The sequence below is a fragment of the Petaurus breviceps genome, unplaced genomic scaffold, assembly GCF_028583685.1.
Source record: "Petaurus breviceps papuanus isolate PSGF00001 unplaced genomic scaffold, PetGlider_PUasm1.0 339, whole genome shotgun sequence".
NCBI lineage: Eukaryota > Metazoa > Chordata > Mammalia > Diprotodontia > Petauridae > Petaurus > Petaurus breviceps.
In genome coordinates this window covers 220,084-239,589 of record NW_027186112.1, presented here as the reverse complement: position 1 = coordinate 239,589, position 19,506 = coordinate 220,084, and the positions used below count along the sequence as shown (strand labels likewise).

The window sequence follows — 19,506 nt, the reverse complement described above, 5'->3', positions numbered from 1 at the left end:
TCCAGGGTTGATTCTTGTCTTAGAGGGATTTGGGGTATTTGGACCTGGAATCAGGAAAGCTTGAATTGAAATTCAGCTACAAACCCTGTATGATCTTGGGCAAGTCATTTAACCTCTGTCTGCCTCAGTTTCCTCCTTTGTAAAATGGGAATAATTAAAAGCACCTACCTCTCAAGGATTGTCATGAGGATAAAGCGAGATAATGACTGTACAAAGTCATGCAAACCATGAAGCACTACCTCAGTATTACCTGTTATTATTTTTCATCTCTACATTTAGTCACCTAAATTAAAAAAGGTTTATTTTAAACCTTTCATCTCCCACATCTCCAAAACACAGAGTCCCAGAAGGCAGTCCAACCTGTAGTTGGCCAAGGAGGTCCTCTAAGACATATTGGAGAGAGGGGGGTCGTCTAACCTTTACTGGAAGACCTCCTTGAAAGGGAACCCACCGTCTCCCAACACAGTGCCATTCTCTTTCTTGAAGGAAAATTCTCTTTAGGGCAAACCTTGTGACTTCCGGACTGTCTGACCAGGGCGGAGAACAACAGGACCCAGGCCTTAATCAAATTGGGAGGCTGCTCAAAATGCCGCCTGAGATTGGCCTTGGCTTTCCGGGCTGCCTGCTCACTAATACCACCCTCCCACCACCTGCCCTGCAGCTCCACCTGCTCCCTCGAGGCGCCTCCCTCAAGCCCCACCCCCATCGCCCCCGGGGCAGCCCTAGGAATGCCACCCCAGGGCCGTCAGAGGGAGCACGTGGCCATGCACGTGGCTGCCCGGAGGGCCGGAAGAAGCTCGGGGCGCATGCGCAGAGGGCCGTGCCGTGGACGCCTAGTGGACCGCCCTCTGAAGGGACGAGGCTAGATCGTTGTCGCCATTGTCGTCCTTTTGGTCGTACTTTGTGGTTGACCGGGGCGGCGCTTTCCTCACTTCAACCCTGGGCCACGGGGACCGGGTGAGGAACAGCTACTCGTAGGCTGGTAGGGAGGAGGCGAGAGTGAGAGCGGAGTGTGTGCGGCCTCGGCCCCAGGACGGAGGACCCTGCACCCCCCCCTCCCTCGCCGGAGCCCTCGGCCTCCGATCCCTCCCTTCCATGGTGTCTTTCCCTCTCCCTCTCCTCTTCCTCCATGTTCTCTCCCTCCTTTTTACCTCCTCCCTTCCCTCCCTTCCTCCGCTTCTCTTTGGCAGCTCCCTTTTCCCCTTCTCTTCCCCGTTCCTTCTCCACCTTCTCTTTCCCTCCCACCTGCTCTCCCCTTCTCATGGCCCTTTCTTCCCTGCCTTCTTCCCTCCTCTCTTCCTCTCTCTTCCTCCCCCACCCCGTTCTCCACCTTCTCTTTCCCTCGCACCTGTTTTCCTATTCTTCTGCCCCTTCCCCTTGCTTTCTTCTGCTCCTTCTCTCCTCCTTTCCTCTTCTCCACCTTCTCCCTGTTTTTCCCCTTCACCCCCTTCCCTCAGATCCCGCCATTCTCTCTATAATATCCCACCTCTCCCTCTCTTCTCCTTGTTTTCCCTCTCTCCTTTACCCTCTACTCACCTACCTTTCTTCTATGTTGTCTTCCCTTCCAGTTCTCCCTAACCTTTCTCACCCCCTTCTGCTGCAACCACATAGTCTGTCCCCTCTTCCATATTCATTCCTCAGTTTTCATCTTCGTCTCACTACCTGGTCATCGCAGCTTCTTGATCAGCTCATTGCTTCAGGATGCTTTTTCTTCTACTTCCTTCCTCCCCCCCCCCCCCCCCCCCCCCCCCCCCCGAGTTTTGCTTTTAAGCCTGAACCTTGAACTCTTTTCCCTTTTTGCTGCCCTAACCCAGCCTTCTCTCCGAACTTCAGTTTATTTCTTTCAGGTGTGTCTTCTGCCTTGGAACCTCTGGTTCATTCCACCAAACTTCTGTATGGTGCTTCATCCATTGTTTTTGCTCACTTTCCCATGAAACCCTCAGAAACTGTGACACTTATTTTAGGCTTTTTCCCATGTAGTGCTAGTTCACAATGCCTGCCCTAAAAGGGGCTTTTCTGACCTTTTGCTCTTCCCTGACTCTATTTTCATTGTTCACTTACTTGAAAGCATGCTATCAGTGACCTCTTCTTGGTTTCCTGGACTAAAGGTTTGTGTTTGGGATGTTTTCCCTTATCTGGTATTGCTGGAGCCATAGCTCTCCGTCACTGAAAACTTTCATTTGCTTCTTTGCTGGACTTAAGACAAAGCAAGCACCTCATTAAAGGGCTCTAGTAAGCTTTTTTTTGGGGGGGGGGGAGGTTTGTTTTTACTGGCATCTACATCTGAAATATTCACTTAATCATGGTAGCAAGTAATCTGGTAATGACAACCTATAAATCTTTGGAGAATTCTCAGTGACTTGTTCTTGAGACTTGTCCTTTTTAGAGAAACTCTAATTACATGGTAATGGGGATCAGGTATAAATGAAATTCACAGATTATCAGGACCAAAAGCTCAGGAAGAATGGAGCATTGGGCCATTGGTAATTTAAGAAGATATTTAAGCTTAATTCCTTTCCTGTTATCTTGGTAGGTTTTCTGTTGATGGATTCTTAATGTCTTGTAAAATTAGCTACTCCACATAGATAACATATGCTGCATTGTGTTTTTAAAAGGAATGGCCCTTGAAACAGTTTGAACTAGCCAAGAGTTGAATTTCATATATACATAATCTTACATAATGTAATCAATTTTTTACAGTTGTGAATAATTACGGGTAAAGAAGAGACAAGTTGTAAGAATCATGGAAAACTATAAAGACCCTGATTTGAAAGAGGCTTCAGTAAATCACAAAGATACTTGCATAAGGTATTAATTTTTTTTTAAAAGTGAGGCATTCTGGTTTTGTGGATTGCTTTGGTTTTTATTGTGTTTCAGTAAACATATATTAAGATGTTTGCTTTGTATTGAACTGGGTGTTGAGAATTAAAAACGAAGGAAATGACAACTTTTGCCTTTAGGCAAAATGATGTGGATGGTAGAGTTAGCGCTGGATTTGGAGTCAGGAAGACAGGTTCAAATCCTGGCTCTGAAAAATACTAGCTGTTTAACTATAAGCATGTCTTTTAATTGCTGAGCTTTAGTTTCCTTATCTGTAAAATAGGGATGATGATATCTGCAGTATTTACCTCACAGGGTTGCTGTGAGGCCTAAATGGAAAAATGAATGAATAACATTTTGCAGGCTTTAAAGCATCATGATATCCTTGCAATCATTGGTAGAGACAAGTGAATTTAGAGGCATTAGAGTTCAGGAGAGAGGGGAATTCTTCCTAAGAGCATTAAGGTAACCTTTGTGGAAGGGCACCTCCACTGGACCTTCAAGGAAATGAAGGATTTCAAACAGGCCTAGATGTGGAAGAAAAGAGTTTGTAGCAGGAATCACAGACTGATAATAAGCTTTTATTAAGTACCTACTATGTGCCAGACATGTGCTATGTGGTTGGGGGTAGGCAAAGAAGGGCAAATATAGTTGCTGCTCTTAAGTTTACAGCCTAACCGGAGAGACAATGTACAAAAAAGATATATATGTATGCATATGTGTGTGTGTGTGTGTGTGTGTATGACATAAATTGTAGAAAGTCAATAGAAGGAAAGCACTAACATTAAGGGGATTTGGAAAGGCTTCTTGTTGAGGATGGGATTTTAGTTGAGATTTAAAGAAAGCCAGGAATCAAAGATGAGCTGGGAGAGAATTTCAGGCATGGAGACAGCCAGTGAAAATGTTCAGAGTTGGGAGATGGAGTGTCTTGCTTAAGGAACAGCAAGGAGGCCGTGTCACTGGTTTACAGAGTAGGTGAGCATAAGTAAGATAGAAAAGTAGGGGTTTGGGATTGACAGGTTTTAAAGGACTTTGAATGCTAAACAGGATTTTATATTTGATCCTAGAGGTAATAGGAAGCCATTGGAGTCTGTTGAGGTAGGGGGTAAGGTGGGGTGGGAGAGGTAGTTGATATATTTTAGGAAATTCACTTTGACAGCTACATGGAAGATGGACTGTAGTGGAAGAGACTTTTGGTAGGCTAATCAGCAGGTTTTTGCAATAGTCCATGTGTGAGGTGATGAGGGCCTGCACTAGGCTGGTAGCAGTGTCAGAGGAGAGCAGGGGGCATCTAAGAGAGCCATATGAAGGTAAAATTTACAGGACCTATAACAGATGGGGGGTGAGAGAGAGCAAGAAGTCAGGGATGGCACCTGAGTTTCAAGCCTGGATAACTAGGTGAGTGGTGGTACCTTCATTAATAATGAGGAAGTTAGAAAGAGGGGATGGTTTAGAGGGGAGAGATAAGTTCAGTTTTACACACATGGTAAGATGTTCTTAACAGGACATCCAGTTTGAGATGATTGTAGACATTGATATAATTGATTTCATCGTTGTGATAACAGTGGATTTAAATGCTATGAAATTTATAGACCTTCTGTTATATGTATCAATGAATAGCAGTTTCTAGAATTTGTTATATTAATTATGGTTAAGTGAGAACAAAATGGGAGAAAAATATTTGTTGCTTTCCATATAAGTATGTGTGCTGCTTCCAGCCAAAGGAACCATTCTAACATTGTATCTGCAGTTTCTTTTTTTGCAAATGACATTTAATTTTTCTTTAAAGAAAAAGAGGGAATCCTCGGGAGATGGAGCTAGAGAACCCAAAGAAACCAAGAATGAAGGAATCCAACACAGAGAATCAAGCAATATTGGGGGAGGGCCAGGTATGAATTTTTTCATTTCATAGTAACATTTAACTTTAACTTGCTGGCTTACAGTTTCTAGGTACTACATTGTACATAATGTAACGATGTTTTTTTGTTCATCAGTCTCCCAGTAGTTGTCCACTTGTATTTTGGTAGGTATTTTCATATGAATATTATAACAGTTAAGTATAATTTGAAATTTGGAAATTAGTTTTTCTTCCTATAGGGCTAGTAGTCATTCTTTGACTAGAATTTCAAGACTTAATTTAGGTGATTTTAGTACTTAAACGAGGAGGAGCTTGTTTTTAGTTAGATTTTACTTTGAGTCTTTTAAAATTGCTTCCTATTAAACTATTGCCTGGTTTCTTTATTTAGTATCAAATTACTTTCCCATAGATAATGATCATTCTAACAAGAAAGACAAGTGAAGCTGGAATCAGGAGACTGGGGTTCAAGGCATAGCTTTGAAATCCTACTTATGTAACCTTGAGTGAGACACAACTACTCTGAGCCTCTGTAAAAATGGAAATGATATCACTTTGTACTTAACATAGATTTTGTGAGGAAAGCTTTTATAAATCTTAAAGTGCTATATAGAATGTGTGCTATTTTCATTGAGGCTAAAGACTTGGTTAGCAAGGTGTACTCTGGCTCAGAGTCAAGAGAACTTATTGTAGTCCTATTTCTGCCATTATTTCTATGTAAAGCAAGCCCCTTCCTGTCTCTAAACTTGTTTCTTCATCTGTAAAATGAAGGGATTGTACTGGGTAAAAGTTTCTGTTCATTGCTAACATTCTGTAATTTTAAGGTGCTTGTACTCTATTTAAATTCTAAGTATAGGATTCTTTCATCTCTGTGTGGTTTTCTTTTTAGTCTTAGAACATTAGCATAGTTGTTTATTATGGATAACATTGTAAAAAATTGCAGTAAATAAATTAATTTTTCTTTCTGTCATCTTGTAAATTATAGCAATACTTGTTGAAAGAAGGAAACAAATTCTCTAGGTCCAGAGAGAAGCCTGTACAAGAAAATGTCATTACCAGGTAATTTTTCTTTTTTATTTTATTATAAACAGTATTTCTTTTTGTAAATCAAATAAATAAAGATCTCAGAATATTGAATATTTTATTTAACTAGATAGTTTATCTGTCATATTGTATTTAGAGACAAATGTTTTTTACATTCTCACCAAGAAACCTGGGTCTTTCTCTTCTATCTTTCCTGTCATTTTTAGAGAAGATATTTCATTTCATTTTTCTCTCATTCCTAATCCTGAGGTCATATAATTAATTTTTAAGAATGTCTGGTTTTTGAAACTGGATCAGCAAAATAAATGTATTAGCTCTTGAGGGCTGCCTGACAATATCAGAAAGGTAGGACTAAAATCCAAATCCTTTCTAGTTAAAAACATTTCCCAGTAGACTAGTGATCACCAACTTTTTTTTTTAATCATATATCTGGATCATTAAAAATTTTTTGAGCCTGCACCCTCAATATGTATATAATGATATACATTTACTACTATGCTAAAAAATTACCTACATTATATAACTTACATAAAAGGTAGAAATTTTAAAATGACACAATATATATGAAATCTTTGATCCTGGATGAAGAGAGAGCCACTAGAGTTAATTGAGAAGGAAGGAGAGTACTATGAATAGGAAACTTTAGGAAGATAAGTTTGATCCCTGCATAGAGGTTGGATTGGGTGCTAAGGGGCTTAAGTCAGGAAAATCCGTTAGAATACTATTGCATTGGTCTGATCTAGAGGTGACAAATGCTTGCATTAGCTCTGTGAAAAGAGGAGGGAGACAGATGTGAGATATGTGGAGGTAGAACCAGTTAGTTTTGGAAATTAGTTATGTGGATGTGGGGTAAGGGAGAGTGAATAGTTGAAGATGACATTGTGCTTATGTAATTACTCTGACTATTCTCTTCTATGAAAGCTAGGTCCCTAAAGTGGACTTCATCATGTAGTTTGCTCACTGACTTTGTTGTGAGGTCATCCTTTCTAGTGACAAGAACTTCTCTTGCTTCTTGGTCTTTCTGCTTAGGTGCCAGTATCTTCTCAGGATTACTCTATACTTTCTATTCTGTTTTGCTTTGCCCAGAAATTCTCTGACCCAGAAAGAAGTACTGGAAGCAAAGAGTGCTAGCCAAGACATTGCGAATGAGGGACTTTGGCAGACCCCTTCTCTTGTGCTTGGCAAGGTCCCTGTCAGGAAGGTGAGTCTCTAATTACTTGGACAAACCATGTGGCTCATTGTCATTTTTTCTGAGATTTTAAAGGCATCCTCAGCCAGAAAATTTTAATTGCCATATTATTTTTTTTCCTTTTTGGAGGGCAGTTGGGGTTGAGTGACTTGCCCAAGGTCACATGACTAGTTTTTGTGTTAAGTGCCTGAGGCCAGATTTGAACTCAGGTCCTCCTGACTCCAGGGCAGTTGCTCTGCTCACTGCGCCACATAGCCAACCTTAATTGCTATATTATGAATACTTTAAAATTACTTCCTTTAGGCTAGAGAGGGTAAGAGTGGTCTAGGAATGGGTTATCAGGCGCCTCTTTGCCCCCTTACCCCCAGAGAGAATACAGTATTGAGCAAAGTGCTCTTGAACCTTAGCCTGTGTAAGCAAGGTGGGATGGATGATCTCTCAGAAACCCTGTTATCAGATTGTCGCAGGGCTAGAGAGCAGGGAGGTTGTCTTGGTAAGTCCAAATATAGATCTTGTCCATAATATCTGAATTTCTATCCCATTTGCCTTAAGCCTTTAAAGTTTGTACATCTAGGATAGACTCCTACAGTACATTTATCCTCACCTCTTTTGCTTGGATAGAACAGAGTCCTGCAGTAGATCCAATCCTGAGATCCCATAGTATAGAACATTCTCTTTCTTAGTACTCTTTCTACCTCAGGTCCACATGGTTCTAAAGTGAACTAAGGTAAAAGACTACAAGCAACTGTTACACACCAGCTAAATTGTGATTTACGTAGTCATTGCATAACAAGTTGGCACTTCACATTTCTAATGGCAATAGTGCACTTTTTGTTCTTTTGGGTTTTAACTCATCCTTCTAACCTTGCATATGTTTGTTTCTCTCTATCTGCTTAATTTTGTGTAAAAAATAAATCTATTTGTATTTTACTCAAAAAGCTTCTTGTTCACGGTTATTTTGACTAATTATTTCATTTGACTGTAATGAGTATTGTTACAAAGTCTGTAATTCAGCTCTTTTCTATGGAAGCAGGTTAACTGCATGATGATTGTTATGGATAAAATATATATCTGGTCAAGGACCAGAATTTACTATAGAAGAGAGAGGTACGCTCTACGTCCAGTCAGATCCTATAAAAATGAAGCTGGCACGTTATTCAGGGCCTATTCTTTTTTTCTGGTTCTTTTTAATCCTGGGCAAAGGACTGCCAAGGGTGTATGATATTCTTGAAATGCTTTTAATCCACTCTACTAGGATTGTTGGAATTGCTAAAATGTTTTACATATAGGGACACAAAATGAGTATGATTTCAGTTACGACATGCAGCCCTTTCATGGTCCATTGAATAGGATATCAAAAAGGGAGAAGAATCTAAAAGAATAGGAAAAATTGTGGATGTTACTATTACTTAATAAATTGACCAAGATGCCAACCCATGTGCCTACTTTCACTATGAAATCTTTAAGACTGGATAGATGAACTATATAGACTTTGATGAAGAAGAGAATAGGAAGTCTTTTGTAGTCAATTTTCTATAATAAATTACATCTTTAGAGTTATACTGTTGACTAAGGTATAGAGATCATAAGGCCCTGCTGTATTCTTAATTAATGAAAAGCACTTGATAGAGAAAAATGCAAAGCCTTAAAAGTTGTCTTTGGATAAGGTGTCTCCCATGCATCTTTTAAAACCATACAATATTCTGTGACAGATGGCAGAATTTTGTATCAACATCTGTTGAGGCATAAAACCTACTTACCAAGGGTGTTCATCTTTGTCACATGGAAGATAACCCGCACAAAGTCAAATTAAGTAGATAAAGGATTTGTTATTAATGTTTCTCTACATAGTCTTGGTTGTATATGACATTGTGCTGATTGTATTGAATTGTAGGGCCTGCTCATTGAAAATCATAGTCATAAAAAGATATTGGTTTAGTAATAGATGCAGAAAAAATGGAGTGATGGATAACAAAGGTGTCTAATTTTGCCAAAATTATGCCATGAAGTTGTATGGGCAATGCATTGAGCTCATGTAATAGTTTACCATATATGCTTGCTGAGGCTAAATGCCATTGATTTGTGGAATACCAGGATCTCAGAAGAAACAAAATTGCTGAGAGGCATTGAAAATTTGCACAGTGAGTATAAGGAACCTGCAGCATGAGAAAAGCTGCATTAAAAACATTATCAACGTAGATGACTGAAAAAGGTTGTGTACTGGTTATGTATTAAGTGAGAGATAACAGGGACAGTGAGTGTTTTTTTTTTCAGTTGCCAATCTACTTGATTCTCTTTAGGTGTTATTAAAAATGTACAACATGGTAGTAAGATTAAATCTACAAAACTAAGCAATCACAAGAGTTTTAGTGTTTGGATGAGAAACTGGAGGAAAAAATTCCTTTTAAGATTTATAGAAAGGGTTAGATGAAAAAAATTAAAAAAAGAAAAAAAAGTGGCCTGGTGGCTCAGCGAGTAAGAGCACCGGCTCCAGTGTCGGGATGACCTGGATCAAATCCGGGCTCAGATACTCAGCACCACACCCAGAAATAACTGGCCGTGTAACCTTGAGCAAGTTACTTAACCCCGATTGCTTTTAAAAAAAAATTAAAAAAAAAGAAAGGGTTAGATGATTATTTGTTAGGAAGGAAGGATAAGAGGTGTAGGACTAATTATGATAGTCACTTTTAACTGTAAGGTTCAATGAGACTTTGAAGCTGCTTAGTTTAGATAATCTCTTTCTATGAAAACAGTTTTAGTCCTGTACATTTTATCTCAAGACATATTTCACAGACCAAATATAGCATTGTTTTTAGGAACTTTGAACTCACTGGAAGACTGAATTTGCAACTCAAAATACAAAAATTAAATAATTACTTACAATTGCTCTGCTTAGCACTGATGAACACATTTCAGATTGAATAGTAAATGCAGTATATTGTCTCTCCTTTTTTAAGTGTCGGTTTAGACATACACATTTATGTGCTGGTAATCTGGAATTAGGACCATGGAGAAAAGCCCATCCTAGTCTTTCCCTGAGTCTCCAGACTGTGTAGGAGAATCTTGGGCAAAATCTATAGCCCTACACATGACTTGATTTTGGTTGAACTTCCCAGCATAGTTTTTGGTAGTTGAGTTCAACTCGACAAACATTAAACACCTGTCACAAAAATGATACTTATAGACAAAATAATATGTAGGGTTAATAGCATTTAGTTATGAAACTATCATAGTGAGACTGTAATTGTTGAGAATGAATAGGTTTTCATTCCTACTTGTTGGTGCCCTTGCCAACTTTATAGCGATCCTACTTGATAGGTTTTTTAATATCTTAGTCACCATTGGATAGTTGTTATTGAGTACAGTAACAGCCACATTATTGCTGTATTTTCGAGGCAGAATTTTGGAGAGAATGTAGCAGTTTTTTTTTTTTTGAGGGGGGGAGGTAGGACAATTGGGGTTAAGTGACTTGCCCAAAGTCACATGACTAGTAAGTGTGTTAAGTGTCTGGGGCTGGATTTGAACTTAGGTCCTCCAGACTCCGGGTGCAGTATTCACTGCGCCACCTAGCCACCCCTTGTAGCAACTTTTTTATGAGGCCTTGTAGTAACTTGAAGCAAATATAACAGAATCAGCCTGTCATACATAACACTTCAGGAGTGTGGAAGGCTATATTATAAAAAGATTTTATTAATTAGGTAAGAGTATATAATGATCAATAATATTAGATATTATACTAATGATCTTAGTACCATTTTCTTTCAGGATAATGAATCTGTGGTAGTCAAAACTACAACAATGGAACAAGCATTCCCTCGGAGGTGAGATATTTGAGCATCCTTTAGGCATTAAATAATGGATTGTAAACATCTGGTATATGGTTGTATTTTTTGTTTTAACCTATTTTGGACCCCAGCCTAATTTTGTTAAAATGTGGGTACATCCCTTTAAACTGGTTCCAGGTTTCCATAGGAAAAGAGCTTTTGAGAACACAAAGCTATGAGAACAGCAAGAGAATACACTAAAGAATGTAATATTTTTTCCTCTGCTTCATTAGTCATTAAGTATTTACCATTGTGAGTATGTGAACAGGATGTAAAGTGTATTCTCTGTATGGGTAGGATTGAATATAAACAGCATGTGTTTCAGTATAGAGTAAATTTATGAGCTTTCTGCCCTACCTTCTCTCCTTTGACTCCAACCACACCCTGTCCCTCTATATTTGGGAGCAATAACATACTGCCTTCATCAGAATGACTGAAATGATCTGATACATGCCTCTTTCGCTTCCCTCTTTTATTTCTAAGTATTTTATTTCATTTTTTTCCTCTCCTCTTTCCTCTGGTCAGAGAAGAAAAGATCCCAACTCCCCACTAAGGCTGATTCCCCTAATAGCACCATTGAACCCATTCCTTCCCACCTGTTTCAGGTTCTTGCTTCAGTAGCTCTCTCTATGATGCATCCTCAACCCATTCCTCTCTTCCCATTTGTCTAAAAAAAAGCTTAGGATACCCAAATCCTAAAACAACCAAAACACCACAACCTTCCCTTGACCATTTTCCATCCAATGATCTTGAAAAACATGACAAACATGAACATTTACATATGAAGAACAGGAAAAGAGGATTGTATGTGAAATCTTGAATATAGGGGATTGAGTATGTATTACACAGTAGTGTCAACACTGCTCTGCTTGTCTATTTTTGTTAAGTTGTAAATTGTTAAAATGTTTCTTTGGGGGGGGGGGAATCACCATCTGTTTGACTATTCTCCCCTTCTGCCCCCAAAGCCCTTCAACTTAGCTGTACGTTACAAATAAGGAGAGTCAAACAAAGCAAATCTACCACATGTTGGCTGTGTCTGAGAATATGTTTCATTCTGTACCTATTGTCCATTTATGTCTCTGCCAGAGGTATGTATGGAAGGAAGCAGGATTCAACATTGGTCTAGTGTAGTTGATCAGAGAACTTAAGCCTTTCAAAGTTGTTTTCCTTGACGGTATTGTATAATTATTATTTATTATTATTAATAATATAAATATATTATTATGTATTTTGTATAATTGTTGTATAAATAATTCTCTGGGTCATGTTCATTTCACTCTCTCAGTTCATGTGAATCTCCCCAGGATTTTCTGATATTATCTGGCATAATTTCTTAGGGCTTAATAATATTACATTATATTCACTTAATATGAGCTGTTCAGGCAACTCTAATGGACTCTACCTTTCCAGCTCTTTGCTATAATAGTTTATAGTTCTTTGATACATCAAAAAATACTGCTTCAAATATTTTTATGCATATAGATTGTTGTCCTTTGTCTTTGATGTCTTTGGAGTATAAGTCTAGTAGTGATATTGTTGGACAAAAAGTTATGTACAATTTAGTAACTTTTTAGGTTTAGTGTCAAATTGATGAACTAATTTGCAACTCCACTAAAAGTTATCATTATGCCTGTCTTCCTTCCATATCCCCTTTAACAATTGCCATTTTCCTTTTTTGTCATCTTTGCTAATCTGATGTGTTTGAGGTGGAACTTCAGAGTGGTTTTAATTTGCCTAATATTAGTATTAATTTAGAACATTTTTTCATATAGTTGTTGATAGCTTCAATTTCATCCTTTTGAGAATAATCCAGATGTTTTTAATATATTTAGATCAGCTCCCTATAGGTCTTAGATGCCAGACCTATAGAATTTTGTTGCTTTGGAGAACTTGCTGCAAAGATTTTTTCCTAGTTGTTTTTTCCTCTTTTAGCACCTTGCTATCAGTGCTTTATAACTGAATCAATATGCTTTCATCCTATAGCCCTCTTCTTTTTTCCTTTTTAGTGAGCAATTGTGCTTAAGTGACTTGCTCAAGGTCACATGGCTAGTTCTTGTGTTAAGTGTCTGAGGCTGGATTTGAACTCAGGTCCTCCTGACTCCAGGGCAGGTGCTCTATTCACTGCGCCATCTAGCTGCCCCAGCTCTTTTCTTTTTTTTACCTCAGAGATAGATCATTGGTTCTTTTCCTTTATCTTTTTAATCCCCAATTCAGGACCAACTCTCCAAAGTTAAAATTCATTTTCTTGAGCATACCTTTTTTTCATGTTGAGTTTGATGTATTTCTGTGATAAACTCAGGGCCTGTATGTGTGTTCATACCTCGTTTTTCCAGTTCATCTAATTGCTTGTACTCCCCTACTCATTTTGTCCATATTTATATACTCTTCTCATAAGCCCCAAAAAACTCCACCTCCTAATTCATTCTTTTTACACTTACTACACTACCCAGCCTTTTATTTCCCCTCTTAAAACTATCAGACTGGCAAAGTTCTGAAGAATACTTGTATATCTTCCCAATAGATTTTTCTCCCATTAGATTGTTAATGCAGCATCATATAACCCCTTCAGATTCCTTAAATAAATTTACTTTTCTAGGTTTTTGTGTTTGCGTTTCACAATTTTTACTCAATTCTCATCTTTTCATCAGCAGTGCTTGATACTCCTCTGTTCTATTAAAGGTCTGTTTTTGTGGGTATAAGCTTATGTCTTGTCTTTTGGAATATTGTACTCCACAAATTCTCCTCCTATATATAATAGAAGTTGTCAGGTCTTATATGGTCCTGACTGTAGTTGTGTGGTTCTTGAATTCTTTCTTTCTGGCTGCTTATAGTATTTTTCTTTTTTTCTTTGAAGTGCTGGTTTTTTATTATGACGTTCTTGAGATTTCCTTTTGGAATTTCTTTCAGGAAGTAATCATTGAAGTCCTATCTTTACTTTGTTCTATGAGTCTAATAAGAGTGGGAAGTTTTCTTTTGTGGTTTATTGAAATACATTGTACAGGATTGTTGAAATGGTTTTCAGAGAGTACAGTGATTTCTCCAGTTATTTCTCCTTGATTGTTTTCCAGTTTAGTTGTTTTGATAGTAGATAACTTATATTTTCTTTTTTAAAAATCTTTTTATTTTGTTCTAATGTTTCTTGTTTCCTGAAGTTATTGATTTTAGTCTATTCTAGTTTAATTTTTGAAATATATATTTATTTTACATGAATATATAATCTATTCTTTCTGTTATTCTTCCTCCCCCTCAATTGAAAAAAAACCTGAAAAATAAAACCTTTATTATAAACACACATAATCTAGAAGAACAAAATCCCACATTGGCCATACCCCAAAATGTATATTTCTCTTTACATTCCAAGTTTGTCAACCTCTCCTGCAGGATGTGGCTGGCATGTTTCATCTTTAGTCTTTTGGATGGGTTTGTGACTGCATTGATCTGACTTTCAGAATCTTTCAAAATGGGGTCACAAAAAGTTGGACTCAACTGAAACAACTGGACAATAGTATATTCTCTGTAACTGATTCTTCTAGTTCTGTTCTCTTTGATTTGTATTGGTTCATAGAGGTCTCCCCAGTTTCCTCTAAAGTTATCCAGTTTGTCATTTCTTATGGCACAATAATACACCATTACATTCATATATTATAATTTGTTTGGCATTACCTAATAAGGAAGACTTCCGCTTAGTTTATAATTGTTAGCTACTATGAAAAGAGTTATTCTAAGTATTTTTGTACATATAGGTCCTTTTCCTCCTCTTTAGTATCTTTGGGGTATAGACCTAGTAGAAGTGTATAGCTGGGTAGTTTAGTAACATTTTTGGCATAGTTCCAGCCAGAATGAACCAATTCATTTACAACTTCACCAATAATACATTAGTGTGCCTGTTTTTCTGAAGTCCTGCCAACACTTGTCATTTTTGTCTTTTGTCATCTTTGTCAGTCTTATGAGTGTGAGGTGGAATCTTAGAGTTGCTTTCATTTGTATTTCTCTAATTTTTGTTTTGGAGCATTTTTTCAAATGACACTTGATAGTTTGTGTTTTTCCCTTTGAAAACTGACTTTTCAAGGATGGTTTCAGAAAAATGTGGGAAAACTTAAACTCATGCAAAGTGAAGTGAGCAAATCCAAGATAATGTACATAGTGACAGTTATATTGTAAAATAACTGTGAAGACTTAGTAACTCTGATCAATACAGTGATCCACCACAATTCTGAAGGACTCATGACAAAACATGCTAACCAGTTCCAGACAGAGAACCTCTTCTAGATAGACTCACAGTGCAGATTGAAGTATTTTTTCTCTTTCATTATTTCTCTTCTCTTTCTCTCCCCTTTGGAACATGGCCAGTGGGAAAATAGGTTTTGCATGACTTTGTGTGAGTATTATATTTTCTTGCCTTTTCAATGGGTGAGGGAGGGAGTGGTGGGAGAAAGAGAATTTGGAACTAAAAATGAAAATTAAAAAAACTGAAAACTTCCATTTCACATCCTTATAAATCTGAATCTGTTCCTTGTGTATCTTGAATATAAGACCTTTTACAGAAAAACTTGATGCAGAGAATTTTTCCCCATTTACCTGTTTCTTTTCTAATTTTGATTGCACTAGATTTGTTTGTCCTTTAAATTTTATATAACCAAAAATAGTCCATTTTATCTCAAGTGATCATCTTTATCTAAAAGGTAATTTCTTCCTTTCTCTTCTAATTCCCTTATGATGTAATTTTTTTATAGCTAGGTCATGTATCCATTTGTATTTTATTTTAGTATATAGTGTGAGTTGTTTAAACCTAATTTCTGTCACATGGCTATCCAGTTTTCCTAGAAGTTTTTGTCAAATAAGAAGTCCTTTCCCTGGAAATCGGTGTCTTCGGGATTATCAAACACTAAGCTGCTGTATTTGTTTTATTCTTTATGTTTTTTACCTAATCTATTCCGCTGATCAACCTCTCTTGTTAAAACTTTTATTAAATCACTTTATTGATTACTGTTATCTAGTATAGTTTGAGAAACAATGCTGATAGATACCAGGTTAATTTTTGCTTTCAGGGAATTAATTTTCTTGAGTAAAGTTTAACAACTTTTTCTTCTGAGTTCTTTATTCCCCTTCTAGTTCTTTTCTTTAGAGATTATTTCATTTTAAAAAATCTTTGGCTTCATTTCTTCCAGTTATTTACATAGATTTGTAGAAAATTTGTTTTCTTCTTTGAGTCTTTGCCTGCAACTGATGTAGAGTTACTTCTTATAATGAATTGGATTTTGAGGTATCTTTAGAGTTATACTAACTCTTTATAGTGATTGTTGTCTTATTTTGTTTATTCATATCTTTAGCCTCAGTTCTAGAATTAGGGCTTCATGCCAAGGTGAGGCTCTGCCCTCTTCACTTTTTGGTAACATAATCAGCCCTACTTGATTTCAACCTAGATTTTTTTTTTTTTGCTGACGTCTCCCTCCTGGGATGTAACTGTTCTAAGACCACTGGAGGTCAAAGGCTCCTTTGAGTTTGTGTCCTGGCTCTTCAGCTCTCTACCATATCATCTGTGAAATATCAGAGCCTCTTGACCTATCTGAGCTGCCATACCTGGACTTAACACTCCTGCTTCCAGAGTGAATGCTGGGGACTTGGGCCATTCTGAAGCTTTCTTATGGAGATCTTACATTCTTTCTGCCTCTGAATACGAAGGTTTGCAGGTTATATATCTGGTCTGTCTCTGGTTGCTCTGGGATGGAGGCAAACATCTTATTTGCCTGCACTGACACTGGCTTTTCTAGTGGATCCCTATTTCTGTTGCACACAGACTTCTCACTGATTCTTTATGCAGTAATGGAGTGGATAAAGTAATTTATTATGGTTTCTCATTGGATTTTTTTTATCATTCAGCATTGTGCAATTTTTAGGTTTTTTTTTTTACTGCAATAGGTGTGTGGAAGCTAGGCTGCCAACCATCTTAACCTGAAGTCTGCTGTCCATTATCTTTAAGCTTTGCCATGTAGCATTTACTTCCTCACCAGTCTCCTGAAATTGGTTTCTCAAAGATCATTGATGACATAATTTTCAAATACAGTGACCTCTTTTCAGTCTTTACTCTCATTACCTCTGCAACTTTTGAAACAAATTATGGGTAATAATAGTACCTGTACTATTTACCTCACAGGGCTATTGAGGAGAAGGTACTTTGTGAACTTTAAAGTGCTGTAGAAGTATGAGTAACTTACCCAGACAGGTAGAGTGATGTAATTTTTTTCTCATGTATTGGGCATGCTTTGTTATCGATAAATTTGCTGAGCAATCATTCTCTCTATCCCTTTAGTCACTACTGATAACCCACAGTTCTGTAGCATTTTAAGGTTTACAAAGCATTTCCTCGTAACAGCATAATAATTTTATAAAATAGTTAATGTACAGGACCTCTGTTTTACTGATGAGAAAAACAAGGTTCAGAGAGAGCAAACAACTAATCACATGGTAAATGTTGTTAGAATTCAAACTTAGGTATTATGACTGACTCAAAGTTCATTACTTTTTCTACATTACATCATTGCTAAGTAACTTGATCCTCAGGGGAAAAAAAAGCCAAAGAGGGCATAGCAAGTGATACCCACATTTAAACTGGCTCAATATGTTAATTTATTTGTCTACAGACAAGCAGAACAAGTGTATGTGACATTTCTTGAAATTATTGAAGACAACTATCATAGTGTCCTAAAGCCCTCTTCAAGCTAAAAATACTTGATCTCTTCAAGCTATCTTTCTGTGTCATGGTCTTCAGTCTCCTCTTCTGTACAAGCCCCAGTTCATGATTACCCTTCCTAAAATGATATATTGAGATCTGAATGGAATACAGGTCTGGACATGGTCTGACTGGGGCTGACAACAGCAGCAGCATAATTCTAGTTGCTGGGCTTCTCTTAATGCCTCCAAGAATAGCATTAGATTTATTCATTTTTTTTTTTTAAGCAATCGTGGTTAAGTAACTTGCTCAAGGTTACACGGCCAGTTATTATTTCTGGGTGTGGTGCTGAGTATCCGAGCCCGGATTTGATCAAGGTCATCCCGACACTGGAGCCGGTACTCTTACTCGCTGAGCCACCTGGCCACCCCTAAGCAATTGGGGTTAAGTAACTTGCTCAAGGTTACACGGCCAGGTGTTTCTGGGTGGGTGCTAAGTGTCTGAGCCTGGGATTCAATCTCCAGGTCTTCTCAACACTGGAGCTGGTGCTCTTACTCGCTGTGCTACCTGGCCGCCCCTATTCATTTATTTTTGCTACTAAGTCACACTCTTTTTAAAAAATTTATTTGTTTCCAACATTCAATTCCATAATCCCTTGAGTTACAAATTTTCTCCCCTCCCATGGTGGTATGCAATCCAATACAGATTCTACAAATACCTTCTCATTAAACATTAGTCAAGTTGTAAAGAAAAGTTATAACCAATGGAGTAAACAATAAGAAAGAAGGAACAAAACAAAATGAAACACTAAAGTGAGAGCAAGTAGTTTGCTTCAATCTGCAAGACTCTAGTTCTTTTCTATGGATATGGATATCCCTTTGCATCGTGAATCTTTTGGAGTTGTCTTACAACTTTGCATTGCTGAGAGGAGCCTAGTCTATCAAAGTCGATTATCACAGATACAATTTGTCTATAATTGTGTACAAAATTCTCCTGGTTCTGCTCTTTTCACTCAGCATCAGTTTATGTAAGTCTCTCCAGGTTATTATGAAGTCTGTCTGCTCCTCATTTCTTATAGCACAGTAGTAGTCCATTACATTCATATACCACAACTTGTTTAGCCATTCACCAATTGATGGGCATCCCCTTGATTTCCAATTCTTTGTCACCACAAAAAGAGCTGCTATAAATATTTTTGTACCTACAGGTCCTCCTCCCACTTATATGATCTCTTTGGGATATAGCCCTAGAAGTGGTATTGCTGGGTCAAAGGGTATGCACATTATTATAGCCCTTTGGGCATAGTTCCAGATTGCTCTCCAGAATGGTTGGATCAGTTCACAACTCCACCAATGATGCATTAGTATTCAATCTTCCCACATCTCCAACATTTATCATTTTCCTGTTTTGTCATGTTAGCCAATATGATAGGTATGATGTGGTACCTCAGAGTTGTTTTGATTTGCATTTCTCTAACCAATAGTGATTTAGAGCATTTTTTCATATGCTTATAGATATCTTTAATTTCTTCCTCTGAAAACTGCCCATTCATATCCTTTAACCATTTATCAATTGGGTAATGACTTTTATTCTTGTAGATTTGACTTCATTCTCTGTATATTTTAGAAATGAGTCCTTTATCAGAGACACTGGTTGTAAAAATTCTTTCCCAGTTTTCCACTTCCCTCCTAATCTTGGTTACATTGACTTTATTTGTACAAAACCTTTCCAGTTTAATGTAATCAAAGTTATCCATTTTGCAATGCTCTCTGTCTCTTGTTTGGACATAAATTCTTCCCTACTCCATAAATCTGATAGGTAAACTATCCCTTGCTCTCCCAGATTGCCTATGGTATCAGCCTGTATATCTAGTTTGTGCACCCATTTAGACTTGATTTTTGGTATATGGTGTAAGACACTGGTCTGTGCTCAGTTTCTGCCATACTATTTTCCAGTTTTCCCAGTGGTTTTTGTCAAATAGTGAGTTCTTATTCCAGAAACTGGGGTCTTTGGGTTTATCAAATAGTGGATTACTATAGACATTGACTGCTGTCTTGTGTACCTAATCTATTCCACTGATCCATTACTCTAATCCTTAGCCAGT

The 19,506-nt window shown here is 37.6% G+C and overlaps 1 protein-coding gene across 1 annotated transcript in view; it reads left to right on the top strand.

The window, feature by feature from the left end:
• Positions 1-925: 925 nt before the first annotated feature.
• Positions 926-19,506, top strand: part of TOP1MT (DNA topoisomerase I mitochondrial) — a 95,804-nt gene continuing 77,223 nt past the window's right edge. Inside the window, exons 1-6 of the mRNA XM_069096904.1 lie at positions 926-957; positions 2,701-2,808; positions 4,610-4,709; positions 5,661-5,734; positions 6,806-6,920; positions 10,674-10,729. Of these exons, the coding sequence (XP_068953005.1) occupies positions 2,744-2,808; positions 4,610-4,709; positions 5,661-5,734; positions 6,806-6,920; positions 10,674-10,729 (410 nt within the window). The 5' untranslated portion in view covers positions 926-957; positions 2,701-2,743. The remainder of the gene's footprint in view (positions 958-2,700; positions 2,809-4,609; positions 4,710-5,660; positions 5,735-6,805; positions 6,921-10,673; positions 10,730-19,506) is intronic.